Raw genomic sequence first — 19001 nt, 5'->3', positions numbered from 1 at the left:
ACAAGCAATCAGTGTTGAAGAGTTTCGCTGCCTGCTTTCTGCACTCAAGTCCATGTCAGGAGCGATGCTTCTACCTGTCACACTTGAAGGGCCGTGTTCCTGTTCCATGGCATTGATTCTGGTAAGATTGTTTAATTTTTTGATACATAATGATAACACAGAAGACAGGGTCACAGTGTGGCGCCTTTTATCTTATAGAATCAAGGGTTAATATTCCTAGTGAGTGGATTATTGAACAGGGGGGGTTTATACATAATATTGTTTATTGTGTTATTGCTGCGTTATGTGCGAGATGTGGCTCTGGCAATGGTGGAACTTCAGGTTGACTTCCGGGAGTAATTGTGCGGTCAATTTTGGCACGTTTTCTCCTTAGTGCGTTTTTTCCTTGGTGCAGGGACGGTCCTGCGAGGCATCCCAGTTGACTGGGTGTGAGTCTTCACTTCCTCTGTTAATCAGCAGCATAGGAGACAAAGCGGTTTCTGTAGTCCGGGTCAGAAAAGTTGGTGAGTGCCCTGGCCATCGGAGTGTAAAGGTGCCTGTTATTTTTTATTTTTTTTTAAGCTAGTCTAGTCCATAATAGAAGCGCAAACTATTGAGGACTCTGACGCATTAGAGGGTACTCCCTCTTTAACAAAGTCTCATTCCTGTAGTTATTGTGAGGAGGTTCTTGTAGATCAGCCTGCTCAACTATGTTCCACGTGCCTTGATAAATTTGTGACTAAAACCTAAGGGATGTCTAGTACTACTGAGCCGTCCACCTCTGAGGGCTCCTTGTCCCGGGAGGTGCGTTCCCTGCTTTCATCTCCGAGTGCACATGCAGCGCCCCAGGGTCCAACCATTACTCCTGCGGGAGAGATTAGTTTGCCGTCAGATTTTGCGGATCAACTGCAAACGGCGGTATCGAAAGTGATCTATGCCTTACCATGTTCTGCTGAGCGCAAGCGTAGGGCGTATCATGGCGGCCCGGCCCATGGGTTGTCTATGCATATGGAAATATCAGAGGCATTATACGATGATGAGGCTCACTCCGACTCTTCGGAGTAGGCTCCTTCTGGGTCGGAGTCAGTGTCATCTCATCCTCTGGCTGCGGAGGAGCCTGACTTTAGGTTTAGGATGGAGAATTTGCACTTTTTACTGAAGCAAGTGCTTGCTACTCTAGAGGTTCCGGAACCGAAGTTTCCGGAGCAACCTTAGATTCCTAAGCTTGATAAGGTATACGAGGACAGGGTGGTGCCTCAGACCTTCCCTGTTCCTGTTAAGATGGCTAAAAATGTTAAGAATGAATGGGAGCGATTAGGTTCTTCCTTTTCCCCTTCTTCCTTTAAGAAACTGTTCCCTGTTCCAGAATCTCAGCTCGAGCTGTTGGGGACTGTCCCTAAGGTGGATGGTGCCATCTCTATGCTCGCAAAGCGGCCGACTATTCCTCTCAAGGATAGTTTGTCGTTCAAGGAGACCATGGATAAAAAGTTGGAAAACATGTTAAGAAAAGTGTTTCAACACACAAAGTTTGTTTTTCAACCGGCATCGGCTGTAACCGCGGTTGCCGGGGCTGTGACATATTGGTGTGAATCCCTGTGTGATATGGTCGAGAGGGAGACTTCCATGGACGAGATACAGGATAAGATTAAGGCGTTGAAGGTCGCCAATTCTTTCATTTGTGACGCCAATATGCAAATTATTCGCCTGAACGCAAAGGTTTCTGCATTCTCCGTTTTAGCTTGCAGGGCTCTGTGGCTAAAATCTTGGTTTGCGGACATGACCTCTAAGTCGAGGCTGTTGTCCCTGCCTTTTCAAGTAAAGATCTTGTTCGGTCCAGGATTGGATTTGATCATATCCACGGTTACGGGAGGCAAGGGAGCTTTTCTACTGTGAAAGTGGATCAGTCCAAGGGAACTTGGAAGCCTGCTTAGTCTTGGAACAAGTCCAAGCAGAACAAGAAGCCTGCCGAGACTAAATTGGCATGAAGGGGTGGCTCCCGACCGGTCTCCGGACCAAGTTGGGGGCAGATTGTCTATCTTCTCCAAAGCCTGGTTGCAGGACGTTCAGGACCCTTGGGTTCTGGAGGTTGTCACCTAGGGTTACAGGATAGGGTTCAGGTCCCATCCACCCAGGGGCAGATTCTGGCTGTTCCATCGTTCAAAATGTAAACAATCAAATCTATTCTGCCCCTAGTTCAAGAGGGACAGTTCATGACGACAATAGACTTGAAGGATGCTTACCTTCCTGTTCCAATTCACATGGACCACTTCAAGCTCCTAAGATTTGCCTTTTTGGACCAACACTTCCAGTTTGTGACCCTTCCCTTCGACCTGGCGACGGCCCAGAGAGCCTTCACAAAGGTTCTGGGGGTGCTTCTTGCAGTTGCCAGATCCAGGTGCATTGCTGTGGCTCCTATTTGGACAACATCCTAGTCCAGGCGCTGTTGTTCAGCCTTGCAGAGGATCATTCAAGGGCTCTTCTTTTATTGCTCCAATCTCACGGTTGGAAGATCAACTCATGAAAAGAGTTCCCTGGTTCCCAGCAACAGGGTGGAGTTCCTGGGCACCCTAATAGACTCTATGTCAATTAAAATATTTTTCACAGATCAATGACGCAGGAAGATTGCGTCCACCTGTCTTGCCCTTCAGTCTTACTCAAGCCCTTTGGTGGCTCAGTGTATGAAGATTATCGGGTTTCCAGCATAGACGTCCTCCCTTTCACCAGGTTCCATCTTAGACTTCTTCAATTATGCATGTTGAGACGGTAGAACGGCGATCATTCAGACCTATCACAGCTGATATCTATGGATGCTCGGACCAGGGACTCCCTATCTTGGTGGATCCGTCCAGAGCATCTGTCCCTGGGGACATCCTTCCTGAGGTAGGTGGGTAGAGTTGGCGCTAATCATATATAATCTATCCTATATAATAAAAGGCCAAGTGTGTTTGTCCGAAGCTGTCATGCGCAGTAGAAACTGCGCGCAAGGAAAAACACACTTGGCCTTCCAACTGACCTGGTGGTGTCGAGTGGTGGAGTGGGCGTGGCTGGGCGGGTGCCAAGTGAGCGTGGCCGGGCATGACGCGGGTGGGGTCGGGCGTGACGCAGACGGGGCGGGCGTGGCCAGATGCCGGCCCGAGGCAGAGAGCTCTAAAGATTAGGATAGAGAGAGCAGAATAGGGGGGAGAGAGAAACAGCAAAAGAGAGAGGGGGGAGAGAGACAGCAAAAGAGAGAGACAGCAAAAGAGAGATGGGGAGAGAGACGGCAAAAGAGAGATGGGGAGAGAGACGGCAAAAGAGAGATGGGGAGAGAGACGGCAAAAGAGAGATGGGGAGAGAGACGGCAAAAGAGAGATGGGGAGAGAGACGGCAAAAGAGAGATGGGGAGAGAGTGCAAAGAGGGGGAGAGATTGTGCAAAAGAGAAGGAGAGAGCAATGGGTGGGACCGCTGTACTGCAAAAAATGGCCCGTGTACACAGGCTTTAGGACTAGTGTGTATATGTGTGTGTATATATGTGTGTGTATATATATATATATATATATATATATATATATATATATATATATATATATATATATATATATATTTATATTTCTTATGGTATTTTGGTGAAATATATATCCATACCTATATACTGTATCTGTATAATTTATATATAGGTATAGATATGTATTGGCATGAAGGGGTGGCTCCCGACCGGTATCCGGACCAAGTTGGGGGCAGATTGTCTATCTTCTCCAAAGCCTGGTTGCAGGACGTTCAGGACCCTTGGGTTCTGGAGGTTGTCACCTAGGGTTACAGGATAGGGTTCAGGTCCCATCCACCCAGGAGCAGATTCCTCCTGTCAAACCTGTCTTCAAGACCGGAAAAGAGAAAGGCCTTTCTAGATTGTGTTAAGGATCTCTCCTCTCTAGCTGTTACCGTTCCAGTACCCTGAGCAGAAAAGGGGTCTAGGGTACTATTCAAATCTCTTTGTGGTTCCAAAGAAGGGGGCACGTTCTGCCTTCCCTTCGACCTGGCGACGGCCCCGAGAGCCTTCACAAAGGTTCTGGGGGTGCTTCTTGCAGTTGCCAGATCCAGGTGCATTGCTGTGGCTCCTATTTGGACAACATCCTAGTCCAGGCGCCGTCGTTCAGCCTTGCAGAGGATCATTCAAGGGCTCTTCTTATATTGCTCCAATCTCACGGTTGGAAGATCAACTCATGAAAAGAGTTCCCTGGTTCCCAGCAACAGGGTGGAGTTCCTTGGCACCCTAATAGACTCTATGTCAATTAAAATATTTTTCACAGATCAATGACGCAGGAAGATTGCGTCCACTTGTCTTGCCCTTCAGTCTTACTCAAGCCCTTTGGTGGCTCAGTGTATGAAGATGATCGGGTTTCCAGCATAGACGTCATCCCTTTCGCCAGGTTCCATCTTAGACTTCTTCAATTATGCATGTTGAGACAGTAGAACGGCGATCATTCAGACCTATCACAGCTGATATCTATGGATGCTCGGACCAGGGACTCCCTATCTTGGTGGATCCGTCCAGAGCATCTGTCCCTGGGGACATCCTTCCTGAGGTAGGTGGGTAGAGTTGGCGCTAATCTTTAACCCAGCCAAGTACAGGGGGGGACCCTCTCTATAGACCCCAGAGAAAACAGATTGGAGGAATTGGGAGTAGTACTGGCGCTAAAAAGTGTGTATAATGAATAAATATAAAGAGAGACTTCTCAGATAAAATATAATAGTTTATTACTCACAATATATAGAACAAAATAAGACACAAGTCTAAATTTTTTAGCCGTATAAATATTACAGTGTAGTATGTACCATAGTAAGCTAGTTAAGAATATATCCAATAAAGTACATAAAACCTACTCTATAGATGAGCTCGTTGAAAGCAGATTACAATAGAGAGGAGTTAATACACATTATAAATTCTTATTTCTGAAAAAACTGGGATAGCTTAGATCTTAAAAATAGATCTTGAAATAGAGATATAGGAGGATACTAAAGTCTCCAATATCTATAATAATATGCGTTAAGTGAACCTTATTAGTAAGGTATTAAGTAATACTTCTAAACAGTAAGATAATACACAATATAAAAACACCTAACATAAAAGTATCTATAAGAATCTGGAGGTCCAGTAAAATGTACTATAAAAAAACATATATTAGTGTTACAAATACCTATCAGTCTTAAGCGGTAGGAAAGTAAATTATTTTAAAACATGTTTAAATATATAGCACTGTAGGAGCTTATATTAATACAAAAAATAGTATATTCGCTATATATATACATACATATATACATACATACATATATACATACATACATATATATATACATACATACATATATACATACATACATACATACATACATACATACATACATACATACATACATACAAGGCCGTTTGAAAGTTACTATGTAGACACGTAGTCTAATTAGGACCAGCTGATCCGATATATATATTTGCTCTCATATGCTGTTGATCTTGCTCATCAGAGTATAGGATCAATCAGAGCGCATATGAGAAGCGGTACCTTAAATCAATGGCCAGTATTCTTATTTTTTAGGTAACTGTGAAGAGGTGTCTGATGTTGCGTATATTTTTCTTATCCGCTTCCTGCAGATTATGACTGGCGTAACAGAGGGTTTTTGATTCTGTAGCGGTCCCGTAATCCTTACAGTATGGCTGACGTAGCTGGGGGCTTGTCTCTATGTCCCAATAGGAGAGACGGTCACGTAATCTTCAGTAAGCTGTTTTTCAGTGAAACAGCGCTGTGTCAGTATCTTGTACTTTCAGTGAATGCTGGCATCCTGCTTAATTGCAAAGCTTCTGTTCCAAAGTATAAAGAACTTTCTCCTAAGCACGGTCTTTCTCAGTATTTCTTCAGTCAGCTGTTTTCAGTATAACAGCACTGTGTCAGGTTCCTTTACTTTCAGTGAAAGCTGGCAGACGGCTTGATTAAAAAGCTTCTGATTTTAAAGTGTAAAGTATTTTCTCCTAAGCGCAGTCTTTTTCAGTGCTGCTTGGCAGACGGCTTGTCTTTAAAACTTCTGATTCAAAGTGCACAAAACTTCCTCCTAAGCACGGTCCTTCTCAGTGCTTCTTGGTATGATAGTTAGTGGGTCAGTAAGCAGTGTGAACACATTCAACGCATTTCTCCCCTCTCTTGGGGCTTTTTCAAGAAGTAACATCCTTCCTGAGACCGTTCTGGGAGATTTTGACCACGGACGCGAGTCTGGCAGGATGGGGAGCTGTTTGGGGTTTCAGATTGGCACAAGGAAAATGGACTCGAGATGAGTCTCTCCTTCCAATAAACATTCTAGAACTTCGAGCAATCTACAATGCTCTGAGGGCGTGGCCTCCTTTGGGGTCGTTCAGGTTCCAAACCGACAACATTACCTCGGTGGCTTACATCAACCAGCAGGGGGGAACGAGGAGCTCCCTGGCAATGATGGAGGTGTCTCGGATTTTGGAGTGGACGGAGTCCCACAGCTGCTCGCTTTCAGTGATCCACATTCCAGGTATGGACAACTGGGAAGCGGACTTTCTCAGCAGGCAATCCTTTCATCCGGGGGAATGGTCTCTTCACCCTGAAGTGTTTGTGGAGATTTGTCTCAGATGGGGAACGCCGGAGATAGATCTCATGGCGTCCAGACTCAATTACAAGCTACCCCGATACGGGTCGAGGGATCCTCAGGCAGAGCTGATAGATGCCTTAGTGGTGCCTTGGGAATTCAGCCTAGCTTACATTTTTCCACCTTTTACCACTTCTACTTCGTGTAGTGGCATGAATCAAGCAGGAGTGAGCTTCAGCCATCCTGATTGCTCCTTCGTGGCCGCGGAGGACGTGGTTTGCGGATCTGGTGGGGATGTCATCCTCTCCGCCATGGAGGTTACCCTGTCGCAGGGATCTGCTGGAACAGGGTCCCTTTCAACATCAAAATCTTGTTTCTCTGAGGCTGACTGCGTGGAGATTGAACGCTTAGTCTTAGCCAAGAGAGATTTTTCTGAAAGTGTGATTGACACACTAGTTCAGGCAAAAAAGCCAGTCACTCGTCGCATCTACCATAAGGTGTGGAGGATTTACTTGTCCTGGGGTTAGAAACACAGATATCCTTGGCACAAGGTGAAGGTATCCAGGATTCTGTCTTTTCTCCAAGAGGGTTTGGAGAAGGGTCTTGCCGTCAGTTCCTTAAATTGACAGATTTCGGCTTTATCTGTCTTGTTACACAGGAGTCTCGTTGAGCTTCCTGACATTCAATCTTTTGTTCAGGCTCTGTCTAGAATCAGGCTTGTTTTTAGGCAGTCTGCTTCCCCATGGAGCTTAAACTTGACCCTTAAGAGGGTCCCGTTTTAGCCTATGCATTCTATTGACATTAAGATTCTGTCCTGGAAGGTTCTCTTTCTGTTGGCCATTGAATCGGCACGCAAAATATCTGAGCTGGCTGCCTTGCAATTCGAGCCTCCTTATCTGGTCTTTCAGGCGGATAAGGCTATTCTTCGTGCCGGTTTGGGGTTTCTTCCCAAGGTGGTGTCTAACCGTAACATCAATCAGGAAATAATTGTTCCTTCTTTGTGTCTTAACCCTTCTTCTTCTAAGGAGAGGTTACTTCATAATCTGGATGTGGTTCGAGCCTTAAAGTTCTATCTTCAGGCTACGAAGGATTTCAGACAGTCTACATCTCTTTTTGTGGTGTATTCCGGGAAGCGCAAGGGGCAGAGGGCCTCTTCTACTTCTTTGTCCTTTTGGTTGAGGAGCTTGATTCGCTTGGCTTATGAGACAGCGGTATATAAGCCTCTCGGAGTATCACGGCTCATTCCACTAGAGCTGTGGCTTCGTCTTGGGCCTTCAAGAATGAGGCCTCTATGGAGCAGATTTGTAAGGCAGCTACCTGGTCCTCCTTACACACTTTTGCAAAGTTTTACAAATTTGACGTTTTTGCTTCTGCGGAAACTGTTTTTGGGAAAGAGGTTTTAGAGACTGTGGTGCCCTCAGATTAGGGTTTGCCTTTTTACCCTCCCAGTTTCATTCAGTGTCCTCTAAAGGTATATGTTTCCCAAAAGTAATGAATTAAGCCATGGGCTCTCCTACCCTTTAGATGGAAAACATAAATTATGCTTACCTGATAATTTTATTTCCATCGTGGGGAGGAGAGTCCACGGCTCCCACCCGTAACTCTGGTGGGTGGACCTAAATTTAATTTATCTTCTGGCACCATTTATACCCTGATATTTCTCCTACTGTTCCTTGTTCCCTCGGTATTTAAGCCTTTGGCTGTGGTTTCATTGCCTCCTCCTGGTGGTTAGGTTCTTAATTTCCCAAAAGTAATGAATGAAGCCGTGGACTCTCCTCCCCACGATGGAAATAAAATTATCAGGTAAGCATAATTTATATTATCTTGGCCCCCCTGATAATACTTACCAGTGAGACCGCCTCTCTCTCTGTCCAGCCTGCAGGGTGGACCGGGCTAAGAGTACCTCTCCGTGTTTAGCCAGTTTTGTTTGTTGGGCTGTGGATGTTTCCCTTTTCTGGGCTTACCTTATAGCCACTGTGAGCTATTTATTGTTATAGCTGATCGGCACCATTATTTCCTTGGCTTTGGTCACTGATATGGTGTAGTTAGGTAGCAGAAACCGGTTTCTTTGTGGGGGCCGCCATGTTACCGTGACATATACCGTTACTGTGATAGATATAGAGATATAGATAATTTATATATATATATATATATATATATATATACACACATACACACACACACATATATAATAAATACAAACTAAATCTGGCTCCTAAAATACATTTTTTAACAACCCCTGACTTAACTTTTCTGCATTGTGCTTTGTTACCCTGTACCGCACTGCAGTTCAGGAAGAGGGAGGAAATTGAAGAGAGATGAACGTAGTAAATATTTACCCTTAGATAGAACGGAACAGTGACACCTGCAGGTAGAATTGTTTTTTTTTTTGTTTTTTTTAACTGCCACGGCCGGTCTTTCTGCAAACATAGCACTTTTTCTGCGATGAGATCGCACAGTGTTCTTCCTTGGGGACACAAGCTACTTCCGAGGTGCACAAAAACCTGTGATAACACCTTATCACTAGTGCAGAACAGCGCACCTCTCGTAATCTGGCCCAATGTGTTTAGAGTTAAAGGGACAGTCAACACCAAAATTGTTATCATTTTAAAAGATAGGTAACACCTTTACTACCCATTCCCCAGCTTTACACAACCAACATTGTTATATTAATATACTTTATAACAGTTAAACCTCAACATTTCTGCCTGTTTCAAAGCCACTACAGACGTCTTCTCACTTGCTTTTTAATTTGCTTTTCACAACAGGAGACTGCTAGTTCATGTGGGCCATATAGATCACATTGTGCTCACGCCTGTGGAGTTATTTGAATAATTGTCTTAAATGCAAGTCAATAGATAATAATAAATAGTCATGTGATCAGGGGGCTGTCAGAAGAGGTTTAGATACAAGGTAATCACAGAGGTAAAAAGTATATTAATTCATTTTACCATTTTGACGTTTTTGCTTCTTCGGAAGCAGCTTTTGGTAGAAAAGGTTCTTCAGGCAGCTATCTCAGTTTGAATCTAGTGCCTATGATTTAAGGGTTTTTTTTTGTTTTGTTTTTTAAGAAAACTTTTTATTTATTTTTTTTATTTAATTTCTCAGCGGAAATAGCTGTTTTTTTTCTAAGATATGGAGAGTCCACAACGTTATCAATTACTAGTGGGATATATCTCCTGGCCAGCAGGAGGCGGCAAAGAGCACCACAGCAAAGCTCTTAAGTGTCACTCCCCTACCCACAATACCCAGTCATTCTCTTTGCCTCTGTTAATGGAGGAGGTAAAGTTTTGGTGTCTGAAGAAAATTGGATTATTTTTTTTCCGCTACAAGCAAGATTTTGGGTATAACTGTAGTCCACATCAATCTCTTCAGTGGAGTAGTGGTGGCTTTAGAGCAGTTAGGAACTTGTAAGGTGGGCCTTGCTATGTTTTCCTAACATTTTGCTGCCCTAGTACAGAAAGCCAGTTTAGTTTACTCTGTTCTCTTTTTTACACAGGCATCTGTAAGGAGTTGGCATCCTTCCACACTTTGTAAGCTGTCCTCCTGCCAGACGGCTTGAAGTGCAGGTAAGTGCCATTTGTCTTCTTGGGCTGGGAGGCTGGCACTGAAGGGGTTAAGTATTATTTCTCTGCACAGATTTGGGACTAGAATCCTGGGTACAGGATTATTTTAGGCAGTGAGCAGGCACAGGTTGTATGTGAGAAGAGAGGGTTAATCTCCTTTATGAGGAAAGGGGTTAACTTAATGCGGTGGCTCATGTTTTTATTATGGGGCTTGATTCACATTAGTGTGGTGTGAGCTACTTGTTTGGGGGCATTAGCTTAATCGCTTATTCTGCAATATGTTAAAACTGCTGGCTGGTGCTGAAATAAATAAGGGCCGTTTTAGAGGCGGTTTATTTTTTTTGCCTTCCGGCCTGAAGCACACGCTTTACATTTGTGACGCAGCTTCTAATGCCAATCATGATCCTCTCTTGCAGACTTACGGAGCGGTCTTCAGCGCCATCTCTTGCAATCCGGATCTCCCTACTCTAGATTGAGGGCAGGTAGGCACCTCTGTCACAGTTTGGGGTGTAAAGGTGTCCTGATTACTCAATTGTCTTTGATGTTTTGTGTAAAAAAAAAAAATTGTGGGTAATATTAAGTTTGCAAGTTATGAGGCGCAGATCTAATTAAAGCAACAGTACTGCAATTAGATTAATTAAATTGTTTTTTCAAAAAAAAAAAAAACAGGACTCTGCTCCTATGGACAGTTGCCTGCTCTGCTTGGAGAATCAAATTGTGTTGCCTTTACAATTTTGTTTCCTCATGTGCAGAGAGGACTTTGAAAAATAAAAACAGACTTTTTGTTTCTGAGCCAACAGTCTCTCAGGATGATGCTGTTCAGGCTTTGCCACAGCTTTCTCCTCAAACTTCCCAAGCCTTAGTGGCGTCAGTGCCCTGCGGTTCCTCAGTCTCCTGGAGGAGTTTATTTGCCTGCAGAGGTATCTTCAGCGGTATCTGCGGCATTATCTGCCATTCCTATGCTAAAGGGGAAGCGCAAGAGGAACATTAGAGATTCAGAGAGTAAGGTTTCTGTTCCAACCTCTGCTACTCAGATTGCCCTATCTAATAAGTCTGATGAGGATACATTGGTAGCCTCTGAGGGTGAAATCTTAGTTTCGGACAGTGTAATTCCTTCATCTGATGCTGAAGTAGTAGCCTTCAGATTTAAGCTTGAACACCTTTGTGTATTTTTAAGAGGTTTTGGTTACTTTGGACGATTTCGACCCGCCTGTCGTCAACCCTAAGAAATAAAGTAAACTTAATAACTACTTTGATGTTTCTTCTTCTGTGGAAGTGTTTCCTCTTCCAGGCCATACGACGGAGATTATTGTGCAGGAATGGGAGAAGCCAGGGATACAGTTTTTCCCTGTTTCCTGTTTTTAAAAAGATGTTTCCTGACGCTGAATCCATGAAAGATTCTTGGTGTATGGTGCCTAAAATAGAAGGGGCTATTTCTACTCTGGCTAAGAGAACTACTATTCCTATAGAGGATAGCTGTTCTTTTAAGGATCCAATGGACAAAAAGCAGGGGGCAGACTTTCTCTGTTTTACCAAGCATGGGTAAGAGATGTCCCAGATCCTTGGGCGGTGGACATAGTGTCTCAGGGTTACAAAATAGAATTCAAAGCTTTTCCTCCCAGGGGCAGGTTTCTCATCTCAAGATTATCTGCAGACCAGATAAAAAGAGAAGCATTCTTAAACTGCGTTCGGGACCTTTTTTCCCTGGGGGTGATAGTTCCAGTTCCTGGGATTCTATTCAAATCTGTTTGCGGTTCCCAAAAAGAGGGAACTTTTCGGCCTATCCTAGACTTAGTGCCTAAACAAATTTCTCAGGGTGCCATCCTTCAAAATGGAAACCATTCGGTTCATTCTTCCCTTGGTACAGGAGGTCAGTTCATGACGAACATAGACCTGAAGGATGCATATCTTCATGTTCCCATCCTCAGGGATCACAAGTTCCTGAGATTTGCCTTTCTAGACAAACACTTTCAGTTTGTGGCTCCTCCTGTTTGGCCTTGCCACAGCTCCCAGAATTTTCTCAAAGGTTCTGGGGGCTCTCTTGGCAGTGGTCAAGGCTCAGGGAATTGCAGTGGCACCCTACCTTGACGACATATTGGTTCAGGGGTTATCTTTTCAACAAGCAAACTCTTATACAGAGACCTTGTTGTCTTTTCTACGTTCTCACGGATGGAAAGTGAATCTGGAAAAGAGTTGTTCCAGCTACAAGGGTGGTTTTCTTAGGAACCATAATAGATTCCCTATCTATGAGAATTTTTTCTGACAGAGGTCAGAAAATCCAAAATTCTGTCCTTGTCTCTCTCTTCAGTCTACTGTTCGGCAATCAGTGGCTCAGTGTATGGAGGTAATTGGTCTGATGGTTGCTTCTATGGACATCATTCCCTTTGCTGGATTCCATTTGAAAGCTTTGCAGTTATGCATGCTCAGACAATGGAACGGGGACCATTTGGATCTGTCTCAGAGGATAGATCTGGATCAGTCGACAAGAGACTCTCTCTCCCGTGGTGGCTCTTTTAGGAGATTCTGTCTCAGGGCGCATGCTTCTGGATACCTTCCTGGGTGATTGTAACCTTCTGGTTTGGGAAGCAGTCAGACTCATTAAAAGCGCAGGGATTATAGACTCAGGAGGAGTCGGCTCTCCCCATAAACATCTTGGAGTTGAGAACGATTTACAATGCTCTAATGGCTTGGCCTCAGTTGTCCTTAGCCCAGTTTGTCAGGTTCCAGTCGAACAATATCACCTCAGTGGCTTACATAAACCACCAGGGAGGAACTCAGATTCCTTAACCATGAAGGAGGTGACTTGGATTGTTCAATAGGCGGAAGCTCACATTCACTGTCTTTATGCCATCCACATTCCAGGTGTGGACAACTGGGAAGCGGACTTTCTGAGCAGATAGACGTTTCATCACTGGGATTGGGCACTCCATCCGGAGGTATTCTCCAGGTTGACCCTCAAATGAGGAATGCCGGAGTTGGACCTGATGGCCTCTCGACAAAACGCCAAGCTTCCAAGGTATGGTTCAAGGTTGAGAGATCCGCAGGCCGCCCTGATAGATGCTCTGGCCATTCCTTGGGATTTCAGTCTGACCTATGTTTCCTCCATTTGCTCTTCTTCCACGAGTCATTGCTCGTATCAAACAGGAGAGAGCATTGGTAATTCTCATAGCTCCTGCGTGGCCTTGCAGGATCTGGTATGCAGACCTAGTGAAGATGTCATCTCTTCCGCCTTGGAGGCTGCCTCTGAGGTAGGACCTTCTAACTAAGGGTCCATTCCTTCATCCAAATCTTGTTTCTATGAAGCTGACTGCTTGGAGATTGAACGCTTAGTTCCGTCTAAGCGTGGATTTTTTGAGTCGGTCATTGAGACCATAATTGATGCTCGCAAGCCTGTTACTAGAAATATTTACCATAAGGTATGGCGTAAATACCCTTTTTTGGTGCAAATCCAAGGGCTACTCTTGGAGTAGGGTCAGGATTCCTAGGATTTTGTCTTTTCTCCAGGAAGGTGTGAAGAAAGGATTGTCAGCCAGTTCTCTGAAGGGTCAGTTTTCTGCATTATTTATTTTGTTGCATAAACGTCTGGCGGATGTGCCAGATGTTCAATCTTTTTGTCAGGCCCTGGTCAGAATCAGGCCTGTGTTAAAGTCTGTTGCTCCTCCTTTGAGCCTTAACCTTGTTCTTAAAGTTTTGCAGCAGGCTCCGTTTGAGCAATTGCATTCCATAGATATTGTTATATTGGAAGGTTTTGTTTCTTATTGCTATTTCTTCTGCTCTGAGAGTCTTGGAACTCTCAGCTTTGCAGTGTGATTCACCTTATCTTTCATGCTGATAAAGTAGTTCTTCGTACTAAGTGTGGTTTCGGATAGAAATATTAATCAGGAGATTGTTGTTCCTTCTCTATGTCCTAATCCTTCTTCTCATAAGGAACGTTTGTTGCACAACCTGGATGTTGTACGTGCTCTAAAATTCTACCTACAGGCGATTAAGGATTTTTGTCAGTCCTCCGCCCTGTTTGTTTGCTTCTCTGGTAAGCGCAAAGGTCAGAAGGCTACTGCTTCTTCTCTTTCTCTCTGGTTAAAAATTATGATCCGTTTTGCTTATCAGACTGATGGACAGCAGGCTCCTGGGAGAATAACAGCTCATTCCTCTAGGGCTGTCTCCTCTTCTTGGGTTTTCAAAAATCTAGGGCTGTCTCCTCTTCTTCGGTTTTCAAAAATGAAGCTTCTGTGGAACAGATTTGCAAGGCTGCAACTTGGTCGTCTGCATACTTTTTCCAAATTTTCCAAATTTGATACTTTTGCCTCGGCTGAGGCCTCTTTTGGGAAAAGGTTCTGCTAACGGTGGTGCCTTCTGTTTAGGTCTTCCTGTCTTGTTCTCCACCCCTAGTCATCTGTGTCCTCTAGCTTGGGTATTGGTTCCCACTAGTAATTGATGACGTTGTGGACTCCATATCTTAGGAAAGAAAACAAAATGTATGCTTACCTGATAAATTCCTTTCTTTCCGGATATGGAGAGTCCACGACCCCACTTTAAATTTAAGACAGTTGTTTTTTGACTAAACCTCAGGCATGTTTACACCTTTGTGTTATTCCCTGTTTCCATTTTCCTTCGGTTGAATGACTGGGTATTGTGGGTAGGGGAGTGACACTTAAGAGCTTTGCTGTGGTGCTCTCCATATCCGGAAAGAAATACATTTATCAGATAAGCATAAATTTTATTTATTTTATCCCTCCCTCCCTCTATAGTTACTCCTGGACTTCCACATCTTGGGTATTATATCCCATCAGTAACTAGCTTGTGGACTCTCGCCACCTATATGAAAGGAAACCTAATTTATGTAAGAATTTACCTGATAAATTAATTTCTTTCATGGTTGCGAGAGTCCACAAGACCCACCCATTTTGGGGGGATTATTTTTTTTTTGTATAAAGCACATTATTTATCCTGTTCTCTTTTTTATGCTTTAACTTCTTATACACCTCACTAACTTGGCTATATGTTATCAGGTCATTTCTTATATAAATTATGTTTTTGAGATAGGTAGACTGGGATTTAACTTTGTAGCTTAAAAGCTGTGTTTTTGTTTTTTAATATAAATTTTTAAAAAAACTCTCGGGGGGCGGAGTCAACCATCAAGCTGAGCAGACGCAGATACCAGGAGCTCCTGCTCTAATAACTTATCAAAAGCCATTAAATAGCCCCAAAATACTACTCCACATAGTAAAGAGATTGTGGGGGTATTAATAAACTCTGTGGCACACAATTGGCAGCATTTAAACTGAAAAATAAGAAGATAAAAGTAGAGGCATCGACGGAAGGCACTTAAGGACCTCCATAACAGACAGACATCCTATTCATCGCTGCCCTCTAACTTTGAATCTAACGGCATTCAACCCCTACACTCCTCCCTACCGCTCACACTCCGAGGTGGAATTGGTCCCACATTAAACTAAGAGAATGGACTCTGTACTAATGGCTGCATTGGCCGCACTTGGACGCCGCATGGACGCCCAGTTCCACATCCTTTCCCTAAGCTTATCGCTTTCACAGGAGGACTCTCTTGCTCCTCTAGAAGGGGCTCTAAATAACTTTTCCACGTGGGTTCACTGCCCGAGTCGACAGGACAAGATGGCCGGTCTGGCCAGTCAAAGCTCTTATACATCAATGCAGCGAACTGGCGTCACTCTTCATCCCACTGCGGCTTTCCCGGCTCCTGTTCCGGTGCGGCCGGTCGGGATGGGGGTCGGGGTAGGCGCAGCTACACCCCACGCTTCTGAAGTTACTCCTCCTGACCTCGGGCCCATAGTAGACATGTATCCTTTTTTGCCTTCGGAGGAGACCGACAATGATAGGAGGGTCCGACGTCCGGATCACAGTGGGGGACTCTGTCTCAGGCCCACGATACAGCCCAGCGGTGTGCAGGGTATCTCCTATCTTGTGCACCTCTTATACAGCGACAAGCCTGGACATCCTGGCCAGTTAGATCCCAAAGATCTGTTCCCTCTTGCTGATCTTCAAAATGGCTATACTAAAGATAATTCCCATGTGCGCTCTCTGTGTCGAGTCCTAAACCTCGCCACTATGACAGCCTGCAGAATCTCTGGTGACATCCAGGCCAAGACCCTGGAAACGGAACATTCACAAGACCACGGTCGGTTGGGAGTAGGCTAATCTATCATAGTATTCACTGATGCGGAGCTCTCTAACACTAGATTGACTCCTGTATTGTTTCATTTGATGCACCCACTAACACCTTCTTTGTCTTCTCAAATGTTTTTCTTTAGACGTGAGGTGGACATTGGGTGATAGCAGTTTTCACAGCAGCTTATTTTAAGGTTCTTTTAGCATATAAGCATGTGTTTAATAGTTATGTAATTTATGTTGTTTCACTTTTCAATGCTTTATTATTTTTCTTTTGAAAGGTAATGGGGAATTATAGGATATTCATGAAGGAATTTACTGTATAAAAGGGGCTTCTTATTTATTGGAGGCCAGTTAAATTTTCAGTCATATGGTCATACCTCCTTGTTACTTCTAGCTTGAGATAAAGAATGTGGTTAAGGCATTGGCACTCACCAAGAAAGCTATCCCTGAAAATTGCAGGCAAGATAGGATTTGTCACACATTGCTACCCTTGTCTTGTCCATATCTGACGGACTATTTAGCTTTGATAACTTTCTCTCTCTGGGGTGTTTTTCCTAACTATTGTAGGCATTGACAGTTTGCATGTATACTTCTATAGTATTGTCCCTAGATGAGGAGTACTGTATAATTACCTAAACTTGGTTAAAAGCATACGTGTTAAAGTACTAGTGTCTCATACAAAATTAAGATTCTAATCTCTAGGTCTTAGAATGTACACATGGGGAACCCCCTATATAGGACTCATATTAAGTATTCTAACTACTAGACCCCTCCTACCGACCTTAGGATCATACTGTAACCCTCCTCCCCCTTCACATAGTCTATGAAATAACAACAGAAACATTCTTCTCTAGACTAGTAAACCAGAGTTAGCGCCCCCATATCAATATCAATACCCATGTCCTATGCTCTGCTCCATAAACCCCCCCAGGATACAAATAGAACCCTTTGACCCCTCCTCCAGCTTTCATTGCTATATTTAACCTTACTTCACAGATACACATAACTCATAAGATAAATCCCATAGCTCTGTTTAGTTGTTACTCCCTATACGTTTATAGCACACACAGTTTTATAAATACGCCCTGTCAAGGTTGGCTCCGCCCTCCCTTCTTTCTCCTCCCCCTCCCCTCCCCCTCATAATTCGAGTGGCTCTTGCCCACTGCAATCCCTCTTCTTTCCTGCTCACCACGGCCTGTCTGTAGCCATTCTACATCCTGATCCCCACAACACTGTAGAAATTCCAACTCTATTCATGTTATAAGTGTGGGGTTCAGACCTCAGTCCTCCATTATTAAAACATAAAATGAAGTCTCACCTCAACCCGCCCAAGCTTATATTTGACAACTCTTTAGACACAACTTAGGTTTTCTCTTTTTAAAGCTGGTCGTTTTCTACTAACACCATTACAGTTATCTATATGGGCCCTAAAATTTGTGACTCAACTCGACGCCCAGAACAGTTACCCCCCTACCAGCCACATAGCTAAATTGTGTGTCACAATATTTTGTTTTGTACTCTACTGTTAACTTTATGTATGGGCAAATGTTGTTCTATGTATTAATTTTGCTGTTTGAAACTTCAATAAAAAATATTTAAAAAAAAACTATCTCCACTCTTGGCACAGTCATGAGAGAGAGATGATTTTTATTTATGTCTAGATTTGGTAATTATAGTGATATTTTTGCAGAGCTGATACTGGAGTGATTATATTTTGGAAAGTGCTGGTGGAAGTGGTGCCGTTTTAATTTTCTTCAATCAAATATTAAAAAGTGCTACATTAATTTAAGTGCCACTTCCTGTCTGGCCTCCTTTTTTTTTTTTTTTTAAAATATATATACTGTATTTTGCATGTAGTATTCTTTTATTGCGTTATGCTTCACATTTCTAATTTTATTTTAAGGCGCTCCTGTGCATGTTTAGTGCCTATTTATTTTGTCTGAGAACAAGTATGCACTTTATACTGAGGCTGTATATTCCAGGCCTCTTCCTTACTCCTATCTTTTTTTTTTTTTTGGAAGTGCAGAAGTAACAACTGATTACACAAAAATTAGATCATCTGCATTAGTGCCCTGGAACTGTGACGCCATAGTGGAAATTATTGTTCAGCCATTATCATTATAATACTGTGGGGTGTTTTTTTGTTTTGTTTTTATATATAGAAACAGAACACGCTAAATAAGTTTTTGAAAGGATTCCTTTTGTTCTTTCTTTTAGGGCGATCAGGCGCAAATCATTCCCATATCAAGTGTATGTATTTGTTTTTCATTCTTTTTTTACCACATTATTATTGCATATTCATTTAATTTCTTTTTTAATTTTGTCATTTTCTTTTCATCGTTCACAACTATTATCCATTTTTGTTAAACATTTTTTTTTCAGTTATTCATTTATTGTCCAGCTTGGAGTCATGCAACGAGTTTTAAACTTAGTGTATAAGTAGGTTAAACAGAATTGCTGTGGCACAAATATTTAGTCAAGGATATTTTAACATTAGATTGTTTTGTTGTATCAAGTTACTGATGAAATTTGCCATTTTGTATATATTGCAGTTTGTTTTCTAAAAATCTGATGGGTCAACAAGTTCAGTTAAATGATAAAATCTTTATCTTGAAAGTTTTGCACTCATATTTTTCTTTCTCAAACTCTTGTGATATCTTATTCAGGAAACTGGGGGTGACTAGCCTCTAGAAGTAGGTGGGAACATCTCACTTGACGCACAGTCTAATACA

At 43.1% G+C, this 19001-nt stretch overlaps 1 protein-coding gene across 1 annotated transcript in view; it reads left to right on the top strand.

The window, feature by feature from the left end:
- Nucleotides 1-19001, top strand: part of CTDSPL (CTD small phosphatase like) — a 302498-nt gene that overhangs the window by 195795 nt on the left and 87702 nt on the right. Inside the window, 1 exon segment of the mRNA XM_053713772.1 lies at nt 18487-18519. Coding sequence (XP_053569747.1) covers nt 18487-18519 — 33 coding nt within the window.

Source organism: Bombina bombina, chromosome 5, assembly GCF_027579735.1.
Source record: "Bombina bombina isolate aBomBom1 chromosome 5, aBomBom1.pri, whole genome shotgun sequence".
NCBI classification, from domain to species: domain Eukaryota; kingdom Metazoa; phylum Chordata; class Amphibia; order Anura; family Bombinatoridae; genus Bombina; species Bombina bombina.
The sequence above is the reverse complement of the archived record's forward strand: the minus strand, read 5'-3'. Positions and strand labels throughout refer to the sequence as shown.